The 25,780-nt window shown below is 36.5% G+C and overlaps 1 protein-coding gene across 1 annotated transcript; it reads right to left on the bottom strand.

Annotated features, from left to right (window-relative positions):
• Positions 1-1,498: 1,498 nt before the first annotated feature.
• mlphb (melanophilin b) lies at positions 1,499-25,451 on the bottom strand. Its single transcript, XM_016237769.1, has 14 exons — positions 25,319-25,451; positions 22,948-23,105; positions 11,121-11,342; positions 8,773-8,912; positions 7,576-7,617; positions 6,393-6,457; positions 5,660-5,752; positions 4,980-5,148; positions 4,421-4,641; positions 4,132-4,224; positions 3,199-3,432; positions 2,845-2,988; positions 2,655-2,726; positions 1,499-1,810 (listed from the first exon to the last, which is right to left on the bottom strand). Exons 2-14 carry the CDS (start codon positions 23,085-23,087, stop codon positions 1,775-1,777), a joined length of 1,671 nt encoding a protein of 556 aa, XP_016093255.1. The 5' UTR covers positions 23,088-23,105; positions 25,319-25,451; the 3' UTR covers positions 1,499-1,774.
• Positions 25,452-25,780: the final 329 nt, after the last annotated feature.

The raw sequence follows: 25,780 nt of genomic DNA, 5'->3' as shown, positions 1-25,780 counted from the left end.
ACCAAAGAAACTACATAGAAATCTGAATTAAGATATTAAATATTGACTATATTATGGTATAAATATTGAGTTTTTATCAAAACAACAGCAGTTCATAAGTGTAATATAGACAATTTCTATTGTGTGCATAATAGAAATGTTCGATTCTAAAAAAAGGTGAGCCTCTCATTTATTAGAATAATCTGACACTCATCTACTGAAAGATTAAAGCAATTATTAATTATATATTATTAAGATGGGAATTCCACAAACCCTTGCAGCTGATTTTATTAACATGAAATATGCTTTATGTGAATCCGTCAATGTTCTATGAGTTTGTATACCATCATGGACTTCTAAAAATATGTGAAAGAGCGCTAGCTTGCTGAAGTCAGCTTCCGTAAAGATCTTGCTTCATTGCTGCATCCTTCAGAGAAAGCAAAAAGAACAGAAGTACATGAGACATGTTTCTTCATGTTGTTACTTATATGAATACTGAGTGAATTTTCATTAGAAACTGACTAATAGTAAAGAGCTTTTGGTGACTTTCTGAAAAGACAATCTGTTAAGCAATTCAATTCAATTTCATTACAGCTCACATCCTAACCAAACTGAAAATGTTCCATAGGCACTTTCATGACCAAAGGATGTGACTAATTGATTTGTTCCAGAAGCCGAGCAGGGGATCTGATTGCTATCAGTTTAATGCGTTAAAATCACTGTGCACTGTGATTATTTTTTTATTTTTGGCAATTTAATATTAATGTCTTCTATTTGAGGCTGCAAAGTATATACAGTATTTTCACAGGATTTTTAATTGGCAATAATTACTTTAGTAAAATAGTCTTCTATACACCATGCTATGTAAATTACACTTACAGGATGTTGTAAGGCAAGTTGTTCACCTCTTGGTATCTTATTCTGTGATCCTCAGCTGTCAGATAAAATGGTCCTTTAGTGCAGAGGAAGCATAAATGTGTCTTGTCTTCAAGGTAGCAGTTTTTCAGAGGATTTGTGATCTTATAGTCTTGTCATAGCTGTGAGTATAAGAAAACTTCTGAGCATCTTGAGTCGTTCTCCGATGTTGAGGATATTCTCGTCTGGATCCACTGATAGACTGATCCACCAGTTTATACCCCCTCTGTCGGAAGGTGAAGACTGCACAATTTATATGTACTCAAAAACATCTAAATATGCACACTAAATATGCAAATGATGTAATTTGGATATGGAGAATCCATAATCCAGCATATGTTGGAATTGAGCTTTGACAATGTGCCAGTGTTGACTGATTCCTTTATTCATAACTGACATCGACGACAAAGTGATGAAAAAGAAAATGGTGTAGTTTAAGATATTTATTTAGCAGAAAAACAAAAATGTTATATATGAAAAATATATCAGATACAATATTTCATGAAATATACCAAAGAAACTACATAGAAATCTGAATTAAGATATTAAATATTGACTATATTATGGTATAAATATTGAGTTTTTATCAAAACAACAGCAGTTCATAAGTGTAATATAGACAATTTCTATTGTGTGCATAATAGAAATGTTCGATTCTAAAAAAAGGTGAGCCTCTCATTTATTAGAATAATCTGACACTCATCTACTGAAAGATTAAAGCAATTATTAATTATATATTATTAAGATGGGAATTCCACAAACCCTTGCAGCTGATTTTATTAACATGAAATATGCTTTATGTGAATCCGTCAATGTTCTATGAGTTTGTATACCATCATGGACTTCTAAAAATATGTGAAAGAGCGCTAGCTTGCTGAAGTCAGCTTCCGTAAAGATCTTGCTTCATTGCTGCATCCTTCAGAGAAAGCAAAAAGAACAGAAGTACATGAGACATGTTTCTTCATGTTGTTACTTATATGAATACTGAGTGAATTTTCATTAGAAACTGACTAATAGTAAAGAGCTTTTGGTGACTTTCTGAAAAGACAATCTGTTAAGCAATTCAATTCAATTTCATTACAGCTCACATCCTAACCAAACTGAAAATGTTCCATAGGCACTTTCATGACCAAAGGATGTGACTAATTGATTTGTTCCAGAAGCCGAGCAGGGGATCTGATTGCTATCAGTTTAATGCGTTAAAATCACTGTGCACTGTGAAATAAAACTAGGTTTAAATGTCAAATTGTGGTTTACAAATATTAGGATTGTTATCTGGGAACAATCTATTTTATAATCTGATACCAGACAAACGGCCTTTTGTGAAATGTTTTGTTTAAAAAACATGTGCTATCTTTAAAATGCATTTGGTTTAATATTTTGATATATAATTGCAAAGACATTTATACAAAATTAAGTGCAAAAGAAGATGAAAACAAATGTAGCTTTTATACAACACAAAGATGATAGTGTGAAATAAATGTAAATAACTGATTACATGTTATTGATTATGAAATTCATGCAATGTTCTTGATGGCTGAGGAGTCTGAATGAAAAAGGGAAGAACAAAACCATATTTAGCCTCTTTCTGAACTTGCCACAAAGACCTGCTTTATTCACAACAGAATTTAGCTCACAATGTGTCAAAATATATATATGTTTTTTTTTCTCTGAAAGATTCAGTACTAGCTCCTGTACAGCCGGTGTTCTGGAAAACTAAACTGGAATATGTGACTCTGAGCACCTGGACTGCTACATACCCCTCTGCGGGACGTCTCCACCATCATCCCTGCAGCACTCAAAGCAGCGATTCTTTTCTGAATATCTGTAACCTTTACATGAAGAACAGAGCAATGGTTAATGAACAGTTAAGGCAAGATATGGAGAGTTACGGCTTTGTTGGAAGAAGGAATGTGGAGTAAATGTTAATGTTTAGACTGAGTGGCGTACTCCACTTTGAGTGCTCTGGACGCTGGCCACTGCCCGTGCAACTTTACCCTCCAGTTGCGACAACTCACTGGTTGTGTTGCTAAACTCAAAGGACCTCACCCTCTTCTGCTTCTTTAAGGATTTAGGTACAGTTGACTTTGCTTTCTGAAGTATACAATTAGAAACATAAAATTAAAAATGTATACTAAATATTAATGTTTAATATTAAATTATACAAATGAATAAGAACAGTAGAGTGCGTTCAAACCAAAGAACTGCTGAACTCAAGAATTTGTAAAAAACATGAATAAATATTCACTCTTTATGTTTAACAGTATTTTTAGTGCTTGATTCTGACTGTTTCCATAATCTTACCCACTCAACCTCAAGAGGCCATTCATGTCTGACATTCTCAAGTCCAGCTGAAGCTCCTCTCATAGCTGGAGCATAATAAACTGCTCCTTTCTTTGGAGAGTCCTCTGAAGGTTTCATTGCATCCTCATCAGATGAGCCTTTGTCACTTATTTTTTCAGTAAGTTCATCAAGCTTTTTCCGGAGCTCAAGCTCCTCTAAGTCAGCTGGAGACAGATCCTCCTCTTTCTGCTCAACCTAAAGGGAGACAAGAAAAACTACATTAGGATGTAAAGTCAGGAGTGTCTCCATGTGATTCTTTCTAAACTGCGTCCTATCAATAAAAGTGTTTCAAAGTTGCTGAATTACCTTTTATGGACTTCTCCTGAAATGTTGATGATATGTTTCTCTTTTTAAGGGTAAAACCAATATACGGATTTTTTTCTGAGTAGTAATAAAGTAAATTACTACCATTCAAATGTTTGGGGTCAGTACGTTAAAAAAAAAAAAAAGAAATTAATACTTTAATTCAGCTAAGATGCATTAAACTGATCAAACAGTAAAGACTTTTGCAATCTTATATAAACATTCCATTTCAAATAAATATTCTTCTTTTGAATTTTCTATTGAATCCTGAAATGTAAAATATTTCTAATGAATACTGAAAAAAGAAGCAGCACAATGTTTTTTTAAACATTGATAATAATAAAAAATGTTTCTTGAGCACCAAATCAGCGTATTATAATGATTTCTGAAGGATCATGTGATACTGAATAATATTTCACAATAATACAGTCTTTACTCTATTTTTTATCAAATAAATGCAGTCTTGGTGAGTGTAAGAGATTTCTTTAAAAAAAAAAAAATAACAAAAACTTACAGTAGTGTATTTAAAGCATTTCATTTATAAACCTAAAATAATAACCTGTAGGTTGTGCAGATTTACTTTAAACTTACTTGTTCTGCCCCAATTACAGGTAAGGTCAGTTTCTGCTCCAAACGGCTCAGAAGAGTCTCAATTGCTGACATGCGCTTGTTGAGCTCAATAATCTAGTGAGAGAGATACAAAATGTATGTTTTGCATGAACTGTTTTTAAAGGAGGCCGAGAAGTCCCATTAGGTTATAGGAGTATGAATGGACTTCGGTCTCCAGCTTTGCATTTGAACAAAGACATTATGACAAAATGTCACATCAATTGTACAAGTCATAATTTCCACAGATTTTGTCGTGACTTTTTGACTTTACCTGTGGAGGAACCTCATCTGGTGAGTGCTCCCTATGTGGGGCAGGACTATAAATGACATGTATCTCAGATTCATCATCATCATCATCATCCTCTGAATCTTCGAGGCTGTAAGAAGGCTCGCGATGGAGGTGATAATTAGAGCTGCCAGCTGAAGAGATGGAGATCTTGGAGAGGGAACGAGATTTTGTCATCCTCTGTTCTAGATGTGTTGTACAGTCATCTACAGAGTGCAAACAAAACACTAGCTGTTATTGTATGATGTAAATACTGAAATGAAGTAAAGAGGAATTTCTGAGTCCAAATAGTCTGGAATGGATTTTGTCATGTCAGGAATTAAGTTTGATTAATGTAATTATTCTGTAGTGTTTTTAACAATAATTACTGTGTTTATAGTGCATTAGGTTTATATTCCCAGCACAAAGTAGCCTAAATCTTGCTGACAGTAGGAAAAAACATTGGCTGGCCTGAAGGAAAAATCCATTCACCTCTACAGAGTCTTGGAAAAAAACAAATCCTCAGAAATCTTTAAGGGAAATGGAAGCAGACAGCACATCTTACCAAAATGAGAGGGTTTGTCCAGACTTCTCTGGCTGATTTGCAACATGTCCTTCATCTCATCACCTTTATCGTGAGTTCCATTCTCTAGGATCTGCTTAAAGGTTGTGTACCAGTCGTCTTCGGTTACTGAGTCCTTACTCTGGGGAACTTTTTCTTGGCTACCTGAATACTTTAAATAAATAAATATGTTCACATATTGCATGGACCTTATTCCTGAAATCATGTGCTTAAACAAAACTTTAAGAAGATTTTAATTAAAAATGAATACAGTCTAGTATACCAATTTAGTAAGAGTATATACAGAAATCAAAAGGAAACAAACCATGACACTGTTACTCTAGCACTTGCATGAGGTATGAATTTTGTGATGATTTGCTTCAGTGAGAAAACAATCAAGTCTGATCACTGTTAGCAGTCAGAAAATGCTCCGTGGGAGCTCTTTACATCATTTGTTTACACAATGGGTGGATGAATCCCAAATTTTTCACACCACTGCGAACCGTGTATTCTTTATTGCTGATCTAATGAATTTTTCAAAGCAGCTGGCTCTGCCATTGAAGGAACTTTTTTGGGGTAATGTTCCTTTTGCACGCTTCAGTATTTCAGTGTTTGTCATATGATATATTTACAACATTTGCTTATTTGTGACATCAGATGTGTAAGAACACAAATATACGAACCAGAAGTAAGGGAGGTCGAGAATAAGCAGAGTTCTCAACGCCAAGATTAAAATCAAGAGGATCAACAGGGAGTAGCCGTCTGCCTTTTCTCATCTTAAAGGAGAAAAAACCCAGTTATTTTTAATTGTCTAGAACCCAAATATCAAAAAGTAGCAGTGTAGTCCAATATGTAGTTCTATCTATCTATCTATCTATCTATCTATCTATCTATCTATCTATCTATCTATAAATAAAGGCAGCTGACCTATGAAATCTCATACTGGAGGAATATAAATAAAGCAGACTTGAACTTGAACTTGAATATACAATCACTTTGCCAAACCCTGTTTTAAAATTCAAAGCTGTGCTCCTGCTGTTTCAAATCATGACCAAATCCTGTTCGCTCTTCACTTTCCTGTCTATTCTCAGAGGCCCATAAAACTAAACAAAGGGCTGAGTCACAGACAGATTTAGACAAGAACTGAGCATAGCCTTCAAACTGGTATTCTGTCTAAAATTATAGCCTGTTTACATGTGGCCTTCAAAACCTCCTCCAGGTGGCAATGTGAGGAATCAAAATCATATAATAAGAACAAGGGGGAAGAAGAACAAAATTATTCTGTTAAAACTAAAATAAGACTTGAACACCAGAGGACGATCTCACACTACTGTTTAACTGAAAGAACGGCTAACTTTCACTTTACCCTATACAGTATAACATCAGTTTCTGACGTTTTAAGGGATGGTACATTACCAGGCTGAAGTGGCGTCTATCGACCCTCTCAGACTGCTCATCTTCCTGGCTATATAGAGAACCAGCTGTGTGGATGACAAGAGTTACAAACATGAATCTTTGATCTCAGACAAGAGATGCTGTAGTGATTACCAAGTCTGACTGTTCGAACACATTTTCGTCAGTCGAGTTATTCACATATTCTTATTCCGTGAAACTTTATGTACATTATGTGATGTTTCTTTTGTAAGCTGTGTACATTTTGGGCCCTTTTTTTTAGAAACATATCTACAGAAGTCTACGGAACGCAAAACTTTGAAGCTCAATATCTCAAAACTGCTCAGAATGCAGATAGAACCTTATAATTCCAAGGAGGCGATTTTAATTAATATAAATTCTAAATTATGTTTTTGACTTCGTGGAGGTTTTAAACATGTTCTTTTGGATCTGTCATTAAAACAAATTTAACAACATAAATGATTTTCTTTCTTTCTTTTTTTTACTAAATGATTTTCTCTCTCACAGCTCCAAATGTAGAAACTTGTGTCCAAAACTAAAGAACTATGTTTTTTAAGGTACCATACCATTATCTAGCTAGCTAACATAGATGAGATTTAGCTACAATATTGATAATGATTAATTAAAGCCTGAAAGCATAATTTAGAATGGGTTGCAAATTATAAATAAATAGATAGTAATTTTTGCCCCATGAGATCATTTTCAAGCAAAAATGTAGTATAGTTTAAAGCAATGTCATAAAGTTATAATCATGAAGTTACATAACTGCTATTATTTGAAATTAAACAGCTATTAATTTCAAATAATAGCAGCGATTATTTGAAATTAAAAACATAAATAATTTTAATTGTATTGTATGTTTAGATTTTAAAATGTAACATGTTTTCTTTTTAGTAAAGAAAGTGCCACATTTAATGAAAAAATATCCATTGTATAACTACACAGCTATGTTTTAGGCAATGCTTCTGTGTTCAGTTCTTTCATGGCATTGTTAGGTGTTTTTCTTCCGCAGACATTTTGTTCTCCATGTTCCTTGCCTTATTAAATCAAAGATAATGTGAGTGCAGATGGCCGCTGTATTGTTTGGACAGATGAACGACATTCACAGATTACTTTAGAATCTTGCATGACATCAGCGTTCAAAATGCCTATATCACAAAGGAACAGGACATTTTTTTTTACTCACTGTGAACTTCAGGCATGCTGTGTGTGTCATCATCCCGAGGCTCTATGTGATGAGATGAAAAGTTAAACATAAGAAGACAAGAGACAGAAAGTGCGCTGTGATTGGTTGCAGGAAGCAACCACTGTTAAAAACAACAATAGAGGAATTAAACAGTGGCTTCAGCTAAAGCTAGTTTACGCTGCCTCAACAAACACAAAATTCCAATGGCTGTTAACCACGTTGGTGTTTTTGGTGCAGTGTGAACAAGACAGTTAGTCTACATTTCCCAACATTTTAGTTCCAACAGCCACGTTGGTGTTTGCTGGCATTTATTCACCATTGTGATCAACCCTTAAATATTATGTACATTATTAAAACATCCTTTTGTAATTTTTAAAATCTCATTGGACCCAAACAACAATGTTCCTTCTCTGACCTCTGTATTTAGGACAGAAAGAGCTTAAAAATTGGATAAAAGAGACACACTCAGGCCCAGGCACAGAGAGAAAGCAGATATGTGACTGTGTAAAGGAGTAAATCACATGGATGATTCGGCCCAGCCAATTCTCTATCTTTCCCTCTGGATCCCTCACTAAATCCTTCAAAGTAATGAGGGCCTCTCTCCTCTAAGCTCTGCCTTCAGTGTTCCTGCTGTAAGTCATCTGCCAGACATTGCTTCAAAAATTGTTTCACATTAACAGATGACACAGTAAGAATCAAATATCATTCCCTAATAACTAACTGGCTTTCTAAATGGTTAGTATTCCTGTTAGAAATGAACAAATAGAATGAAGTTTGCTAACCTAAATGTTTGGAACAGGGTCCAACTGACTGCTCTTTACAACAAGAGGATGGAGTTTTATTTTTCCTAAGGTTTTGCGAGTGGAAATCTTAATGTATTCGTATTGCAAAACCACAATTTTTAAAATGTATTTTACTTAGTTTAACCACAACAAATGTATGTTTATAACAATTTTGCACATTCTTGTTCCTTAGACTTAAAATTTAAGTCCAAATATAATGATCAAGATTGATCAGGGTTCCATATTTAGGGTCAGTTTATAATGGGAAGGATTCAAGTCTCACCCCTAATATTTTTTTTGGTGGTATAGTGTGTATAGTGTGCAAATTAAAAATGGCCAAGCAACCAAAATTACAATTTTGGAGTACTTGAGATGGAATGACTCTTGCTCAATTAAACAGGCTTTTGAAGTCTACCTCTGAGGTCAGTTTGAGAACAGGCACGGTCACTGTTCAGCCTTTTGAAAAGTGAACTCATGACCTTTGCGCTACCAAACCGCTTGAAACGAGAGCGTACATTCTCATGAAACCACTCCAGAGTCCCAATCTTAAGGATTCTATAAGAACAAAGATAAAAACAAGAAGAACAAAATTATTATTCAATCAATCCAACTCTCATGAGAAAATTAAACTATTTTACAAGGTGGTGATATTCTATGAATTTGAATGATGTGATTTGCACTGATATGTACGATTTAAAAAAAAAAACAACAACAACAACAACAGCAACAACAACAACAACAACAACAAAACCCTAAACATAACCATCAATGGGGTGTAAGAGGAATGTACAAAAACATACAAATTCACACAAATTAGCCGGTAATTTACCAAAACATAAAATAGTTACACACTGCCATGACAGTTCAACAATTGTCATTTCATAGGTTGGATCTGCTACCAGTTGTTTATATGTAAAGGGGTCATATGATGAGATTAAAATTTTTCCTTTCTCTTGGAAGTGTTACAAGCTCTTGGTGCATCAAGAAGATCTGTAAAGTTGCAAAGACTAAAGTCTCAAATCCAAAGAGATATTCTTCATAAAAAAGTTAAGAGTCAACCATGCCTACCTAAAATGGCTCGTTCTAACACGCCCCCACATGTCTACGTCACAATGTGGGAAGATTTGCATAACGCCGCCCAAATGTTCACGCAAAGAAAGAAGGCGTAACTTTTATTCTCACTGTAGTACTGTTGTTGTCGCCGCCATGACGTGAAGGCGCTGTGTGCTTCGTTGTGAAAGCGAAACTACTTTGTTTGGCCTTCCAAAAGAGGACGATATCCGCTTTGTCATGCCTGGAGCTGATCCGTGCTGGTCGCTGAGGAAATGCATCAACTTCGCGCTGTGGATCGCCGGATCGGCTTTCACCGTGGACGAAGTGGAGTCCAGCCCGGGGTCGTCACATGTGGTTGCTGCAAGCCCGCCGCCGCTCACTCTAGCCCGCCGTGTGTTTTGTTGTGTATAAGTGAAACGACTTTGTTTGGCCTTCCAAAAGAGGACACGACTAGAAATCAGTGGTTAAGTTGTATTTACAACACTGTTCCAGAACACTTCAACCCAAATATTCAGATGTGTGCAGCACATTTTATGGAGGACTGTTTCCTGATCCTGGGATACTACAATTCTGGCTGTTCTGACTCACAGACTGTAAGTAAGTTTTTTATATTTAAAGAATTTTCCACTGACGATTCAAACGCGAGTTTTGAGCAGTGTAGAGTAGCGTTTGTTGTTTGTCATTTCTCCGATCACAAATGCAGACATGGTTTTATGTTTACGCGGCGCGATGCAACGCAACACGTAAAAAGACAGTATAAGTCATCATATTCCGTAAGTATGTCCCCACTGGAAGCAACAAATGCCTCGTTTATAATGTGTTTTAATGTTTCTGTCTCGTCGCTCCGGCCGGACAGGGCATCACAGTATGGTAAGGGGTGTAACATTTCCGTCACACGCTTGAGGTATTCGACCAATCACAACGCACTGGTTAGCTGGCCAATCAGAGCACAACTCACATTTCAGACTGATGAGTTTTGTAAAAATCAACGCGTTTCAGAAAGGCAGAAAATAATGTGTTTTTTGAACCTTAAACCGCATAAACACGCAGGTCTGGAATCCATGGCAGCTTTCATTGGCCAAGGCCCGCCCATGAGGCCGTTTGACCGACATGTCAAACAACCAATCACAGTTTGTTTCGTTCATTGTCATGTTTCGGGGCGTGGAATTGTAGCAACAATAACAGACCGGTGTGTAAAACACTCGGACGTATTTTAAAGATTCTATGCCGCAAACTAAATTTTTCACATACTTTTGAAAATCCAGCGTTTAGTTGATCCTGATAAGCGCTCGTCGTCACAGTTGTAAACACGACGGCTTTCTTCTTTCGTGAGGGGGTTTGGCGTCATGGCATCTTTGTTTCCAGGCGGAACGTTAAAGAACGCGACGCGCACGTCTCCCGGAAATCCTGTATAATTCAACCAATCCGATGACGACTTTGAAACTGCTGAAGTGTTTCCACTTTTTTGTGCCGTATGCATCAGACGTTTAGCCAACGTTCCATGGGCGTGACGTCTGAGGCTGAGACTATTCTTAGTCTACATTGTCCCACTGAATTGAATTTGACAATTTACAACAATAATTGTTTTCCGCATTATTTACATGGAAATTCGTTCTGCTAATTGTGTTTTATTTCATTTCTCTTTATGTTGTTCCTTTGACATGTGTCATGTGAGCATATAAATCACACTCGTGTCTGTCAGGTGCTCACCTGGCCATGTGGCATGGATCACAAACCCAGCCGTGGTCCTTCTTATTAAAACGGCTGCAGGACTTGCAGACAAATAGCTTGCAGTCCAGACACTGGCGCTTGCTGTTGACAAGGAATTTGAAGGGCTGCAGACAGCGGATACAGAGGGAATCACTGAGTTTAGGCTGATATTCCAGTAGCTCTCTCTTGGTGTCCTCTTTCATTATTTTGGTCTTGAGTTCCCTGTGTGAATAATAAAAATCAGTCTTGAATGCTGATTGTTTTTATTTGTGGTGTATAAAACTCAGTTGTGACCTCTTGTTCCAACCACTTAGAAATAATAATAAAAAAAAGTTTGACAACACTGCTAGCATATGGCTGGTTTTAGACACATATCGCGGTAGAGAATTTGGCACCGTCGCCGCGGTCAGTCAGCGGCAGCGCTGCACAGGACTGAGATTTTCTGTTTCAATGGGCATTAAATACATGAATATTCATGAGTTTCCAGGACTTGTGCGTGGAACTGAGAATTTTAGTTCACGCTCCTTGAATCTCAGCAGATTTGATGGAATATTTAAAAAAAGGTGAATATATTTTCAGCGTTGCGCAAACTTAAGCATAAACTACAGTTGATTAATCATTTTATAACAGTTTATAATGTTTTTATTAGTTTGCAGTGCACATTTTTGTTCACAAACTTTTGTGCAGCAGTCACTGACTGAAGGATTGCATTCTTTGTGTAATGCTGGGATAAAGTACAAACCTCAGCTGTATACAATGTTTTCAGTTCGATGTGCTCTTCATTTGTAGTTTACAAATGAAGATTATCACAAGGTTTAAGGTTCCACTTGCACAGTGAAACCAAGCAAAAATCCCAGAACATCTGGATGATTACAGCAACACTGATTTACAATAGTAGCATAGATATGTGCACCAGCTATTTCAATTATTTATTGCTATGCTCTTCCATTACTTTTTACGTTCTAAAATTCATCCTCTGGCAATGAATGAAATAACATCCACCACCATTGGTCTAATAAACATTTTGCAACCTACACTGATGTTGTTCTGTCATCTCTACTTTGACCATGTGTTGCACTGTACCTGGATGACAATGATGATCATTGATACTCATTCAACATAATTTATAATTTATATAATTTATAATTTAAGTCATAAGGTTTCATATACATATATATTCTTAATTTGGCTTTAATTAGAGGCACTTAAAGTGGAATAAAGATTGGATCAAGGTCTTGATTAGCTTTTGCTAACTAAATGTTAGTATAACGCTGGTGTGGATGTTTGATATCATGTGAGACAGTGACATTTTGTTTTTAAAAATATGAATTCAATAGCAATCTACACTCAAAATCCAAAATCCAGGCATGGAGGATGTGATTAATAAAGTTTTCCTGAATTTTGAGTATGATCCACTGTTGAATTCTTGTTACAAACTAAAGATTTATGCACCAAAACAAAAAAACATAGGAGAGTGATGTAAACATCCTTATTGAATCTGCTGTATAAACATATGACACATAATAAAGCTATTATAAGATCATATGTAAGATATGTAGCCTAATAATAATAATACTACATTTCTAAACTTGATTCTGGCATTTGATTCATGACATTACCAATCAAACGTTTGGAATTGCTATAATTCTTTTTAAAGAAATTTATACTTTTCTTCAACAAGGATGCATTAAAATAATTTAAAAAAAATGACAGTAAAGACATTTATAATGTTACAAAAGATTTCTATTTCAAATAAATGCTGTTCTTCTGAATTTTCTACTCATCAAGGAATCCTGCACTGTATAATGGTTTCCACACTTCATTAAGCAGTACCACCATTTCTAACTGTGATAATGATAAGAAATGTTTCTTGAGTGGCAAATCAACATATTAGAATTATCTCTGAAGGATCTTGTCACACTGAAGAATGGAGAAGTCAAAATCTGACATCACAGGGAAACAAATTGAAAACAGTCATTTTAAATTGCAAAAACATTCACAATATTACTGTTTTTGACTATATTTTTAATCAGATAAATGCAGTTGGTGAACAAAGAACCTTACTAATACAAAACCTTTAAACAGTAATCAATAATCATATTATCAAAACAAGAACAACACACTTATGAACATTTGTCAAATTAAATTATTTTGTTAACATCAAATTAGTTGCTTATTCCATTCCATAACGTGCTGTAAAGTATAGGCTATTTGTTTTCTCATTTGCAGTGTACAAAAAATGTAAAAAATGTAAAAAAAAAAAATCCGTAAAATTTACGGTAAAAAATCGGCAGCTGTGGTTGCCGGAATTGTACCGTAAAAATTTTTTTACAATATTTTTTATGTTTTAACTTAAATTTACAGTTAAGTACCGTAATTTCTTTAACTGATATAATGTTAATATACCAACCCACTGAAGTACTGAAATCTGTTTTGTACCTTTGTAATATACTGCACCAAAAGCAGGTGGTGGTGAGAAAATCACATGATGAACCAAAGCCTATCACAAGCAGCTTTTAAATATTAACATATATAGAAGGTGCACAGTGTCATTCACACAAACACTAAACACCATCATGGTAACACACATGAAACTGAAATAATGCAATAAACATTAATTGAACAACATTAGATGTAACATACACCATAGAATGTACACAACTGATAAGAAAAAACTAAAAAACATATTTAAAAAAAAAAAAAACATTAAACTTTAAATGTAATGCAGGGAATTCTGGGAATGTTAATTTACGGTTATTCACTGTAAATTATACACTCTTTTTCACTTCCAAAAACGGTATACTACCGTAAAATTACATGTAATGTCCAATACAGTTTTTCACCGTATATAGTAGGGGAACTTACCGTTAACCATTTAACAGGTTTTTATTGTAACATTTTTACAGTCTTTTACCGTTAAATTCACGGTCATTTTTTACAGTGTAGGCTACTTTTTACACTTGTCCAAACTATTTTGTTTAATCCAAAATGATATGTATGTAGGCCTATTAAAGGAACACTTTCATGCTTGTGTGTGGTTTAGATTCCTGTTAATTTTGTAAATATGCTAAACAGTTTAAGAACAATCACACCAGGATAGATGAAAAATTATTAGTCCAAAGATACAAGTTTATTTCAGTTGGTGCACTCAAATGATAACAACTAATAAGCTAGAGCACAACGAACTGAAATCATAGTTTGCTGTGCTTCATCCCAACATTACACAAAGAATGCCTGCAATCATTCAGTCAGTGACGGCTGCACAAAACCTGCAAATAAAAACATTATAAAGTGTTAAGAAATTATGAACAAATGTAGTTTAGGCTTAAGTTTGTGCAACACTGAAAATATATTTATCTTTTTTGAAGTATTCCGTTAAATCTGCTGAGATTTAAGGAGTGTGAACTAAAATTCTCAGTTCCACACGGAAGTCCGGGAAACTCATGAATATTCATGTATGCTCCTCCCATTGAAACCGAAAATCTTAGAAACCGAAAATATCGTAACACCTGATCTCCTCCCCAGCTCCTCGACATTTTTTTTAATGAAAAATTATTGGAATGAAATAACATTTATATCCAGTTTAAAAACAATGTTTTCACTCTGAAACAGGCATTTTTGATTTTGTTTATAGGTTGTTTGCACATAGGGCAGGAAGTGATTTTTCTCCATAGGAATCACTAGCAGAAACTCAAAATGCCTGTGTTTTGCATTGTTTATGGATGCTAAAATTGGCCAAACCGAGAAACCACAAGGAGCTTTTATCATGTATGAAAATGTGTTGTTCATAAGTGGGGAAAAGTCTTGTAAACCTGCGTCTGCAGTCGGGAGGAGCGGAGCTGGATAATGCTCGTGTGTGCAAATGGTTAACATAAGATATAATAATATATTAAGCTATTAATAAAGATATAAATACATTGGGCTGCCACCTCTCACGCATTCAGAGTGAGACAGTCAGAATTCACGCAGTGCTAAACGCCACACGTAGACACGATGTAAACAAGATATTATTTGCAGTTCAGAGAGCTTCACTGATTATAAAAGGAACATCGTGAGATTGTGATAAATTGAAGTGAGCTTTTTTAGTGATTATATGGAAGTGCTATTTGCACGCTTTCTAGGCTATAATAAATTCAGAATTTGAATAAAAGTTTTGTTTTACGTGCTGCTAACAGGACCAACATGCAGCAAAGTTTCAGGAGTGACTGAAAAAGCAGAACGAATGAGATGGAGGAAAGTCCGTACTGTACTGTTTTAGGCATGAGGCACTTTTTTGCGCTTTCATTGTATTGCTGTACACACAACGTGCTTTACAATCATAAGAGGGGATCTCTCTTCAACCACCATGCTATTACAAGAGAAAGGTATTTAAAATCACAACATATGTTGGATGTGATCCTTATGTTATGAAGAGGAGTGATTTTTAAACTAAATTGAAATACTTGCCTGATGGTCCTCATTGCAGAACATAAGATCTATGGGGCGTGGTTGGATCCAGATCCAACTCCTCCCACCTTACATATACCTAAACCTACCCGTCTCCACCCCCTGATCCCTAAACCCACCCATCTTCACCTAAACCTACCAATCTCCACCCCCTAGATGTGGATCCAACCACTCCCCCTGGATCTGGTGTTCTGCAGTGAGGGGCTACTGTGCCATTGAGGCGGTGGATATAGGCTAAGCAACTAAAGCCTGACTCACACTACAGGATTGAAAGACTAGCCGAATCACTGTGTTGTTCACACTACGCAACAAGATTTGTTCTCATCTGTCGTCGTCTTGTCATAGCTGCATGCATACTACACAACACAACGCTAACGAGGTGCACACACTACAAAACATTCAGTGAAGACGCGTTCCCGACCATCAGCGAAAATAAGTTTTCTCACATAAATTCTCACGAGAAATTACAGCGATTATAGGCCATATCTTCAAGCATGGAAGATCAACTGGCCTGTTAATGGGTCTGTGCAGTTATTTTATCCGAAAGAAAGAAGAACCCATGAAAAAAGAGAATATGGAAGAAACAATGGCTTGGAAGACGTGGACAATAAGGATTGTCAGTACTGCAGAAAGAGTTGGACGTAATTAAACAGTACAATGAAACGTGGTATTATATACACAATCTATGCATTCGTTACATTTATTTCTAGTTGATTTGATTAATTTGTGGCTTTTCGTTTCTGTTCATAAAGATGCATGACAAGAGTGTTTATACCATCTGCACTGTGATTGGCTGGATTAGTTCCACCTTGTCATTGTGTCGCTCACATTACGAGATCACGTGGCGATAATATCAAACAGGTTTGAAAATATCGTAGCGTCTGTGATAGCTCGAGACAGGTTCGGATCACGTTGCTGACCTGCTCATACCTAACGAGCTTCGACGACCGCAATGAGCACCGATATGGTCACGATCCGGGGGTTTTGTTGCAGACTATGGAAATCTGTCCGCGACAGCAAAATCCAGCCAAAAATCCTGTAGTGTGAGCCCGGCTTAACCCTGATTGTAAACAAGCTATTTCGAAAAGTGAATCCCGTATTTATATGAGGGATGTGGAATATATGTCACTCCTGAAACTTTGCTGCATGTAAGTTACAGGGTATGTGGCTGTTGGTCCTGTTAGCAGCACATAAAACTTTTCAATTCCGAATCGATTATAGCCTAGAAAGCAAGCAAAGAGTGCTTTCATATAACGTTAATCACTAAAAAGCTGTCACTCACTTCAGTTTATCGCAATCTCACGATTCCGTGATATGAAGCTCTCAGAACTGCACATAATATCTTATTTACATCATGTCTATGTGTGGCGTTCAGCATTCAGTGAATTCTGACTGTGTCACCCTGTATCTATTTATATATTTCTTTATTAATATCTTAATATATTATTATATCTTATGTTAACCATTTGCACACACGAGCATTTGACTTTTCCTCACTTATGAACAACACATTTTTGTACATGATAAAAGCTCCTTGTGGTTTCTCGGTTTGGCCGATTTGAGCATCCATAAACAATGCAAAACACAGGCATTTTGAGTTTCTGCTAGTGATTTTATGGAGAAAAATCACTTCCTGCCCTCCAGCTGCATTTCGCGCATCATCAGAATCACGTGATTGCAAACAACCTATTGCAGCGCTTCTAATCGAATTAAACTTAATCTTTAAGGTCATAGGCCACTGGTGGTCAATGCAAATAAGAATTTAGCGGCACTGTTTGATGGCGTCACACGACACAGGTACAAGCCATGGGTACACGCTACCTGAGGATGCCAAAACGGTATGGCTTTGCCTTTGGGATTTAGGAAATGGGATTTACTGGGAATGATCGATCGATTGATCTATCAATCATCTGTACATATGCTCAATCTATGAATCTTCTTAGATGGAGAGTCAGCAGCAGAGAGAGAGAGAGAGAGAGAGAGAAACCTCCTAACTAAAATAGTTAGTCTTGGCGCATATAGCCTATGACTTTTAAATAAATAGAAAGTAATATCTTATTTTCTTGTTAAATGTTCAATCCAGCTGTCTAAAATTAGCGTCTGTGATAGCTCGAGACAGGTTCGGATCACGTTGCTGACCTGCTCATACCTAACGAGCTTCGACGACCGCAATGAGCACCGATATGGTCACGATCCGGGGGTTTTGTTGCAGACTATGGAAATCTGTCCGCGACAGCAAAATCCAGCCAAAAATCCTGTAGTGTGAGCCCGGCTTAACCCTGATTGTAAACAAGCTATTTCGAAAAGTGAATCCCGTATTTATATGAGGGATGTGGAATATATGTCACTCCTGAAACTTTGCTGCATGTAAGTTATAGGGTATGTGGCTGTTGGTCCTGTTAGCAGCACGTAAACCTTTTAAATTCTGAATCGATTATAGCCTAGAAAGCGAGCAAATAGTGCTTTCATATAACGTTAATCACTAAAAAGCTGTCACTCACTTCAATTTATCGCATTAGTGGGGTTTGATCTGATCAGTTGTTAAAAAAAGTATAATCTGAATTAGAATTATGTGGGTTTGGAAATCCCATGTTTTGTTATCTAGGATCAGGTAAAGTATTTTACAATTGTGCTATTTTTTTTTTCAAAGGAAATTTGAATTGGATTGAATTACCCAAATTCACATACAATCATTTCCACATTACCCAAATCCAGACTACCAGTGCTCTAAAAGGGACTAATACATCACAATGTGGACAACAACAGTATAAAGAAAAACAGGAAACAAATAGCCATACAATATGATGCAAATGTTAGAAACTATTTTTAACATTGTAGCCTAATTAATATACAATGATAAATTAAATTTAAATTTAATGTATTATTCTTGTTTGATATTGACAGCTGATTGGGGTATACACAAAAGTGTAAATGAGATGCACATTTTGTATTATTTGACCAATTTTAACGTTTTATTACATTTTGTTTCTGAAATCAACACTGTATACACCATTCTGTTAGGACCAGGATAATCCTGAATATTTATTTATTTATTTATTTTATTTTTTTTATTTTTTTGGATCAAAGGTATCCTAATCTTACAAAGTTAGAACAACACGTAATGAATGTTTAATCCAGATCAAAACAAATGACTGGATTACTTGATGTAATCCAATTTCCGTTCTTTCTGTTTTTGACTTGGATCATCAGCACAAGTCAGCATAATAGAGAGGGGAAATGACTTCACATTCTCTTCCATGGTCTTCCTTTCTAGTCTTTCCTCAAAAACCTCCATTCTTAATGTGCCAATTTCTTAAGATTTATGGCCCAAGTGATGGCCTTCTAGCACAACGACCCCTCTGTCACAGCTGTGTAGCATTTAAAATGGGATATATATATACAGATTCATCTCAATAAATTAGAATGTCGTGGAAAAGTTCATTTAAGTAATTCAACTCAAATTGTGAAACTCGTGTATTAAATAAATTCGATGCACACAGACTGAAGTAGTTTAAGTCTTTGGTTCTTTTAATTGTGATGATTTTGGCTCACATTTAACAAAAACTCACCAATTCACTATCTCAACAAATTAGAATACTTCATAAGACCAATAAAAAAACATTTTTAGTGAATTGTTGGCCTTCTGGAAAGTATGTTCATTTACTGTACATGTATTCAATACTTGGTTGGGCCTCTTTTGCATGAATTACTGCATCAGTGTGGTGTGCCATGGAGACAATCAGCCTGTGGCACTGCTCAGGTGGTATGGAAGCCCAGGTTGCTTTGATAGCGGCTTTCAGGTCATCTGCATTGTTGTGTCTGGTGTCTCTCATCTTCCTCTTGACAATATCCCATATATTCTCTATGGGGTTCAGGTCACGCGAGTTTGCAGGCCAGTCAAGCACAGTAACACCATGGTCATTGAACCAGCTTTTGGTGCTTTTGGCAGTGTGGGCAGGTGCCAAGTCCTGCTGGAAAATGAAATCAGCATCTCCATAAAGCTCGTCAGCAGAAGGAAGCATGAAGTGCTCTAAAATTTCCTGGTAGATGGCTGCGTTGACTGTGGACTTCCGAAAACACAGTGGACCAAAGTCCTCTTTTCAGATGAAAGTACATTTTGCATTTCATTTGGAAATCAAGGTCCCAGAGTCTGGAGGAAGAGTGGAGAGGCACAGAAACCATGTTGCTTGAAGTCCAGTGTGAAGTTTCCACAGTCAGTGATGATTTGGGCTGCCATGTCATCTGCTGGTGTTGGTCCACTCTGTTTTCTGCTAAATCTGCTCTTCTCGAGGGGGAAAAAAACTGCTAAGAGCTTTCCTCCACATGTTGAATGATTGTGTGTCTGCGTCTCTTTCAACTTTTATTTGGCAAAGGTTGAAAGCACTTCAGCATAAGTCCAAGTGTGAGTCAAATATCTCACATTACAGCATAATTAATTCAGAAAGGACATGAAAGAAGATTAGGGGAAAAAACTATTTTACAATTTTTAAATGTTATGTGTTTTTGTATCTTTTTAAAATAATATCTTCTCCCTTATTTCACCATTGTACGTAACAGTGCGCTTGGCTTTGAAAATGTGAATTTGATCTAATTAAGCCATAGTGCTTGAACATGTACCAAGAACAGTAACTGACTACATAGTATTCATAGTTCAATTGTTTCAGACAATTCATTTGGCTGACTTGCAGATCACCTGCTCGCAATAGCACTTGTTTTTTTTCCTCTTAAACTTTCAATGAAATTGTCTCCGATGCGAATGTAACCACATTACCACATCATATTTCCAAGGAAAGAACTTCTTTGTTTTTATCATCATCACAAATCTTCACCACATTACAACAAAGTCTCCACAGGACTATTTTGAACTAGCCTCATTCCAACTGTGAGAGAATTGAGAGAAAAATGTCAGTCATGTGATGTTATTCAATATTCTGAGACAAATCCTATTACCTCCTTTAAAATGACTGGAATTTAGACATACATGGGCTCAGCCTGTTGATAAAGTGTCTGAAGAGCCAAAAGCTTAACAACTCTGGTGGGACAAATGAAGAAATATCTGGTGAAAAAGGAAATAAATATGTAAGGGACATTAAATTAGGGTTCATATGGTGACACTCTTTTACTCATGACAAAATATGTTTATCCACCCCTTTCTTTTTATCAGTTTTCTGTTTGTTTTCTGATTGCTTTGAACTGTATCTGAAAACCTCACCAAAAAAAAGTAGACAACAAACAGCTTAAAGTAGAAACATCCCAACAAATGTAAGTCAGCACAGGAATTGATTTTTACATGTGGAACATGTACCACATGTTTGTAAGCTTGACTGTGGGCTGTATCCATGACCTTATTACTTAATGGATTAAAGAAAGCAGATGGTTATGGTCCAGAGAGTAGGCACATAATATATGATTATATAACCACAATGTACTGCATTCACAAGACATTTTCTTTGCTTGCCGAGTTATTAAGCCACTCCTTCAAAGAGATTAAAAAAAAAAATGTAATGAATTAACTGAATTTTAGTGAAAGTTTGGTACTTTTCCCACTATAACATGAGAGTCCAAAGCCAAGCAGTTGTATTTTCCAGAATACACGAATGCCCTTCTCTGCTGTTGACTTCACTCAAACATAATTATACTTCCTTAAGATAAGCATTACACCTATTGACATGTTTTTGGTGGTTTGAACGTTCTTTCAAAAAAGTATCTTAAAGGGGTCATATGATGCGATTTCAATTTTGCCTTTCTCTTTGGAGTGTTACAAGCTCTTGGTGCATAAAGAAGATCTGTAAAGTCGCAAAGACTAAAATCTCAAATCCAAAGAGATATTCTTTATAAAAGTTAAGATTCAACCATGCCTACCTAAAACGGCTTGTTCTAACATGCCCCCACATGTCTACGTCACGATGTGGGAAGATTTGCATAACACCGCCCAAATGTTAACGCAAAGAAAGAAGGCGTAACTTTGATTCTCGCTGTAGTATTGTTGTTGCCGCCGCCATGTCGTGAAGGCGCTTTGTGTTTCATCGTGAAAGCGAAACTACTTTGTTTGGCCTTCCAAAAGAGGACGATATCCGCTTCGTCATGTCTGGAGCTGATCTGTGCTGGTCGCTGAGGAAATACATAAACTTTGCGCTGTGGATCACCGGATCAGCTTTCACCGTGGACGAAGTGGAGTCCAGCCCGGGGTCGTCACATGTGATTGCCGCAAGCCCGCCGGATGCTCCTTCGTTGAAATCCGCCGGCCGCGCCGTTCTCAAGCCAACTGGCCTCCGCTCACTCTAGCCCGCCGTGTGTGACGCTGTGTGTTTCGTTGTGAAAGTGAAACTACTTTGTTTGGCCTTCCAAAAGAGGACACAACTAGAAATCAGTGGTTAAGTTGTATTTACAACACTGTTCCAGAACAGTACAACCCAAATATTCACATTTTATGGAGGACTGTTTCCTGATCCTGTTATAGTAGACTACAATGCCGGCTGTTCTGACTCACAGACTGTAAGTACAAGGATTTGCCACTGAAGATTCAAATACGAGTTTTGAACAGTGTAGAGTAGCGCTTGTTGTTTGTCATTTCTCCGCTCACAAATGCAGACATGGTTTTATGTTTACATGGCGCGATGTAACGCAATGCATAAAAAGACAGTATAAATCATAATTATAAACCTCGTTTATAATGGGTTTTAATGTATTTGTCTCATCACTGCGGCCGGACAGGGCATCACAGTATGGTAAGGGGCGTAACATTTCGGTCACACGCTTGAGGTATTCGGCCAATCACAACGCACTGGTTAGCTGGCCAATCAAAGCACACCTCGTTTTTCAGACCGATGAGCTTTGAAAAAATCGACGCGTTTCAGAAAGGCGGGGCATAGAGGAGGAACACTAATGTACAGTATGTGGAAAATAATGTGTTTTTTTAACCTTAAACTGCATAAACACATTTCATTACACCAAATACACAACATAATGTTCTTTTTAACAACATCATATGACCCCTAAAGTAACCTAATTAAATAAATTATTTTCATGAAAAGTTATCCACTGAAAATAATTTCAGATTTATTTCAGATGGGTTCACATTAGGCTAAGTGCCATGGAACTGTTCCTGAGATTCAAGATTCCAGTCAAGTGATAAATCACAGATGAACAGACTACAGAAGACCTATAGTAAGCAAAAACCAGCAAACCACTTAAGTTTTACCAGATCCACAAAATGAGTAAGCAATAGTTCAGATGAGGCTAATTATAGTCAGACAGAACCATCAAGGAATATCAGTGATCAGTCTTTTTCGATGAGATGTTGGAAAATAATTTTTAGATTGCCATTTAGGAACATATACTGACAGTTAATGCCATGTAAATGTGATCAAGTGTGTCTCACCCTAGTCTATTCTCTTCTTTCTTTCGCAGGTGGAAATCTCTCTGGATCACCTGCCAGACATGCTTGGCTTCGTCATCTGTCAGCCTGGAGAGATCCAAATTCTTCCCATTACTGCTGTTGGGCATCATCTTAAATCTCATCCGGTAGAATGAGGAAGCCTGTGAACCAAATCACAGTGTCACTTTCTTAACAAACATGTAGCGTTGTTTTAAGAGACAGAAAAATTAATCATTCTGCCTCATTTATTGTAAGCTGGCACCCGGCTAATCTTAAGTATTTTACTCCTCACAGGTCTAACAATTTATTAAAACACATTTTCTGGAGAATAAATAGCCACTTCAAAGGTTTAATATAAAACAACATTTGGGATTGAGCTTATTTGTAAACAAAATGGTAATGTAGCATTTTCCATTCTGTCATAAGACTGGCATCCATTCATACTTAGGCTGAATCTAGTTACAGTGGGTATAGAAAAGAATCACCCCCCCTTTAAAATAATCACATTTTGTTGCTTTGCAGCCTGACATGAAGACTGACACAGTTTTTGTTTTATCCAGCTGTATTTACTCGGTGCAACTTATAACATCCAAGTGAAAGATAGAACTTCAACATGTCAGAAAGAAAACGAAAAAAAAAACAAAAAACAGAATCACTGAATTGGAAAAAGGATCACCCCCTTGTGTCTGTAAATTTTGTTGAACCACCTTTTGCTTTAATTTACAGCCTTTAGTCTGTTGGGATATGTTTCTGTCCGTACTAACTTTGCACATCTAGACTTTGCAATATTCGCCCACTCTTCTTTGCAGAACTTTTCAAGTTCAGTTAAATTTGATGGTGAGCGTTTGTGGACTGCTGTCGTCAAGTCATTCCACAGACTTTCAGTGGGGTTTAAGTCTGGGCTCTGGAGGCCATCAAGGACTTTAACCTTTTTCTCCTTCAACCACTGTGCTCAGTTTTGCTGTGTGCTTTGGGTCATTGTCATGTTGGAAGATAAAACTTCATCCCATTGACAACTTTCTGGCCGAGGGCAGCAGATTTTCCTCAAGAATTTGACGGTATTTCAAATACCAATCCATTTTTCCATCTATCCCGACAAGTGCTCCTGTACCTGCTGCAGAGAAACACCCTATAACAGCATATCACCACCTCCATGCATTACTGGAGGAATGTTGTTATTTGGATGGTGAGCTGTATTGGATTTCCACCAGTCATATCGTTTGGTGTTGAGGTCAAATAATTCAATTTTAGGCTGATGATACTGGGCAACTTTTTGAGCAATTTTGCTGGGCAACTTTTTTTTTAGCAATGTTGCTTGGGCACTTTTACATTGAGAATGGATAACAAATGTCTATCTGGATACTTTAGATCGGTCGCGGGCCCTGTGTCTCATCTGGTTGCCCGTTGTCGGCAACATTGCCCGAAGTTGCCCGGCAAAATTGCTCAAAAAGTTGCCCCGTATATCATTAGCCTAATATGCAAATTGTGGGTGCCTGGTCAAAAAGTGTCAGCCACTGTCTATTTGCAGATAAAGGGATGTATTTTTTTCCAAAAAGCCAATTAGAATCAGTAATTTAATTTGTCTTTTAAACACTTGAATAGGCATGTAAATGTGACTAGCTGTTGATAAGCTGCTAAAATAATTTTTAAGCTCTTATTTAAGTTCCTTTGGTCAAATCCCATGACATCATTATCTGAAAGTTGTGTCTATCTTCCCTTCATAATGCCGAATTATAAAGACACAGTTATAAAATGTTTATTCAAAGATTTACTATTTCCTTCTCAACTACAAAAGGGCAACTAATCAACGGTGCGCTAACAAGTTATACTGTTTTCAAGTTTCTTCCTTTACATTTGAAATGAGTGAAATTACTTCAAAGACTTTTTATAGGGAAATTATTTAAAAAAGTGAATTTTATATGAATGAATAAGAATTTTATATGAATGCTGAAAATGAATTTTGTAGCATTGTAAAAACTAAAATTAGTATTTGTTTATTTATTGGAATTGGTTCATATCTGCCATTCCACTCAACATCTGTGCTTAATCTTGTATATTCTACCGCTGGCCCTTAAGGTCTTTATGTAATGGAAAACTGGCGGATTGTTAAGCAATAAAAAGTAATGCTGCAGCCCTCTGGCATGTTATTTCATTCATAAATAACTCAAGAAGACTAAAAGGACTAACTGATGCACAGCTATGGCAAGATTTTCTTCAAGTAAGTGCATTTAAGGATTTAGAGATTTTTTTTGCGAAATAATTGACATTATTCAAATGATAAAAAAAGTAATAATTTTACACATTTTACATAGGACCTCTTCTTAGGTTTAGCCATTATATAGCCTAATAACTAATATCTTGTAAAAATGTTTACCTGGTCTTGATTCAGCAGCCTGTGGTAGTCCAGTGGGATTTCAGCTGACCATTTTCAGGCAGAAAATCAAGCTGCTGTGTTTATCACATGTCCAGTTAACTGTGGGGTTGGGAAGGGCCACTGAAATATTTAAACCCCACCTCAAATTTCTCGTTGAAACAACATCTGATTTAATCTTGTAAAATAGCTGCAGCAAAAGCTGTACAATACATTAAAGCATAATTACAGCTTAATTCAGCATAATGTCACAGTTTTCAAGACTGGCTGCCAAGTTGAATAGCATATCTATATTTGCATTACATAAGCTTTCTCCAGTAACAACATAACCACTATAGGTTATCTGCCTGCATTGCACTGATTACCACTAAGGACGTAGTGCATTTTCTTTCTTCTTTTTTTTTGAATTCCAGGTAGTGAAGTGTGTTTAGTTTATTTTGAGTTATGATTAAAACAGTGATTAGG

This window comes from Sinocyclocheilus grahami, unplaced genomic scaffold, assembly GCF_001515645.1.
Source record: "Sinocyclocheilus grahami isolate Dianchi unplaced genomic scaffold, SAMN03320097.WGS_v1.1 scaffold523.1, whole genome shotgun sequence".
Lineage (NCBI taxonomy): Eukaryota > Metazoa > Chordata > Actinopteri > Cypriniformes > Cyprinidae > Sinocyclocheilus > Sinocyclocheilus grahami.
This window is presented reverse-complemented; position numbering and strand designations above follow the sequence as displayed.

Excerpts from the sequence above, each read along its gene's own strand:
- mlphb (XM_016237769.1), bottom strand. The coding sequence starts at position 23,087 with ATGAGATTTAAGATGATGCCCAACAGCAGTAATGGGAAGAATTTGGAT. Across the intron at positions 7,618-8,772 it reads TTCTCAAACTGACCTCAGAG|AGCCTCGGGATGATGACACA; the intron begins GTAGACTTCAAA and ends CTCATCACATAG. Across the intron at positions 2,989-3,198 it reads GGCCTCTTGAGGTTGAGTGG|AAAGCAAAGTCAACTGTACC; the intron begins GTAAGATTATGG and ends TGTATACTTCAG.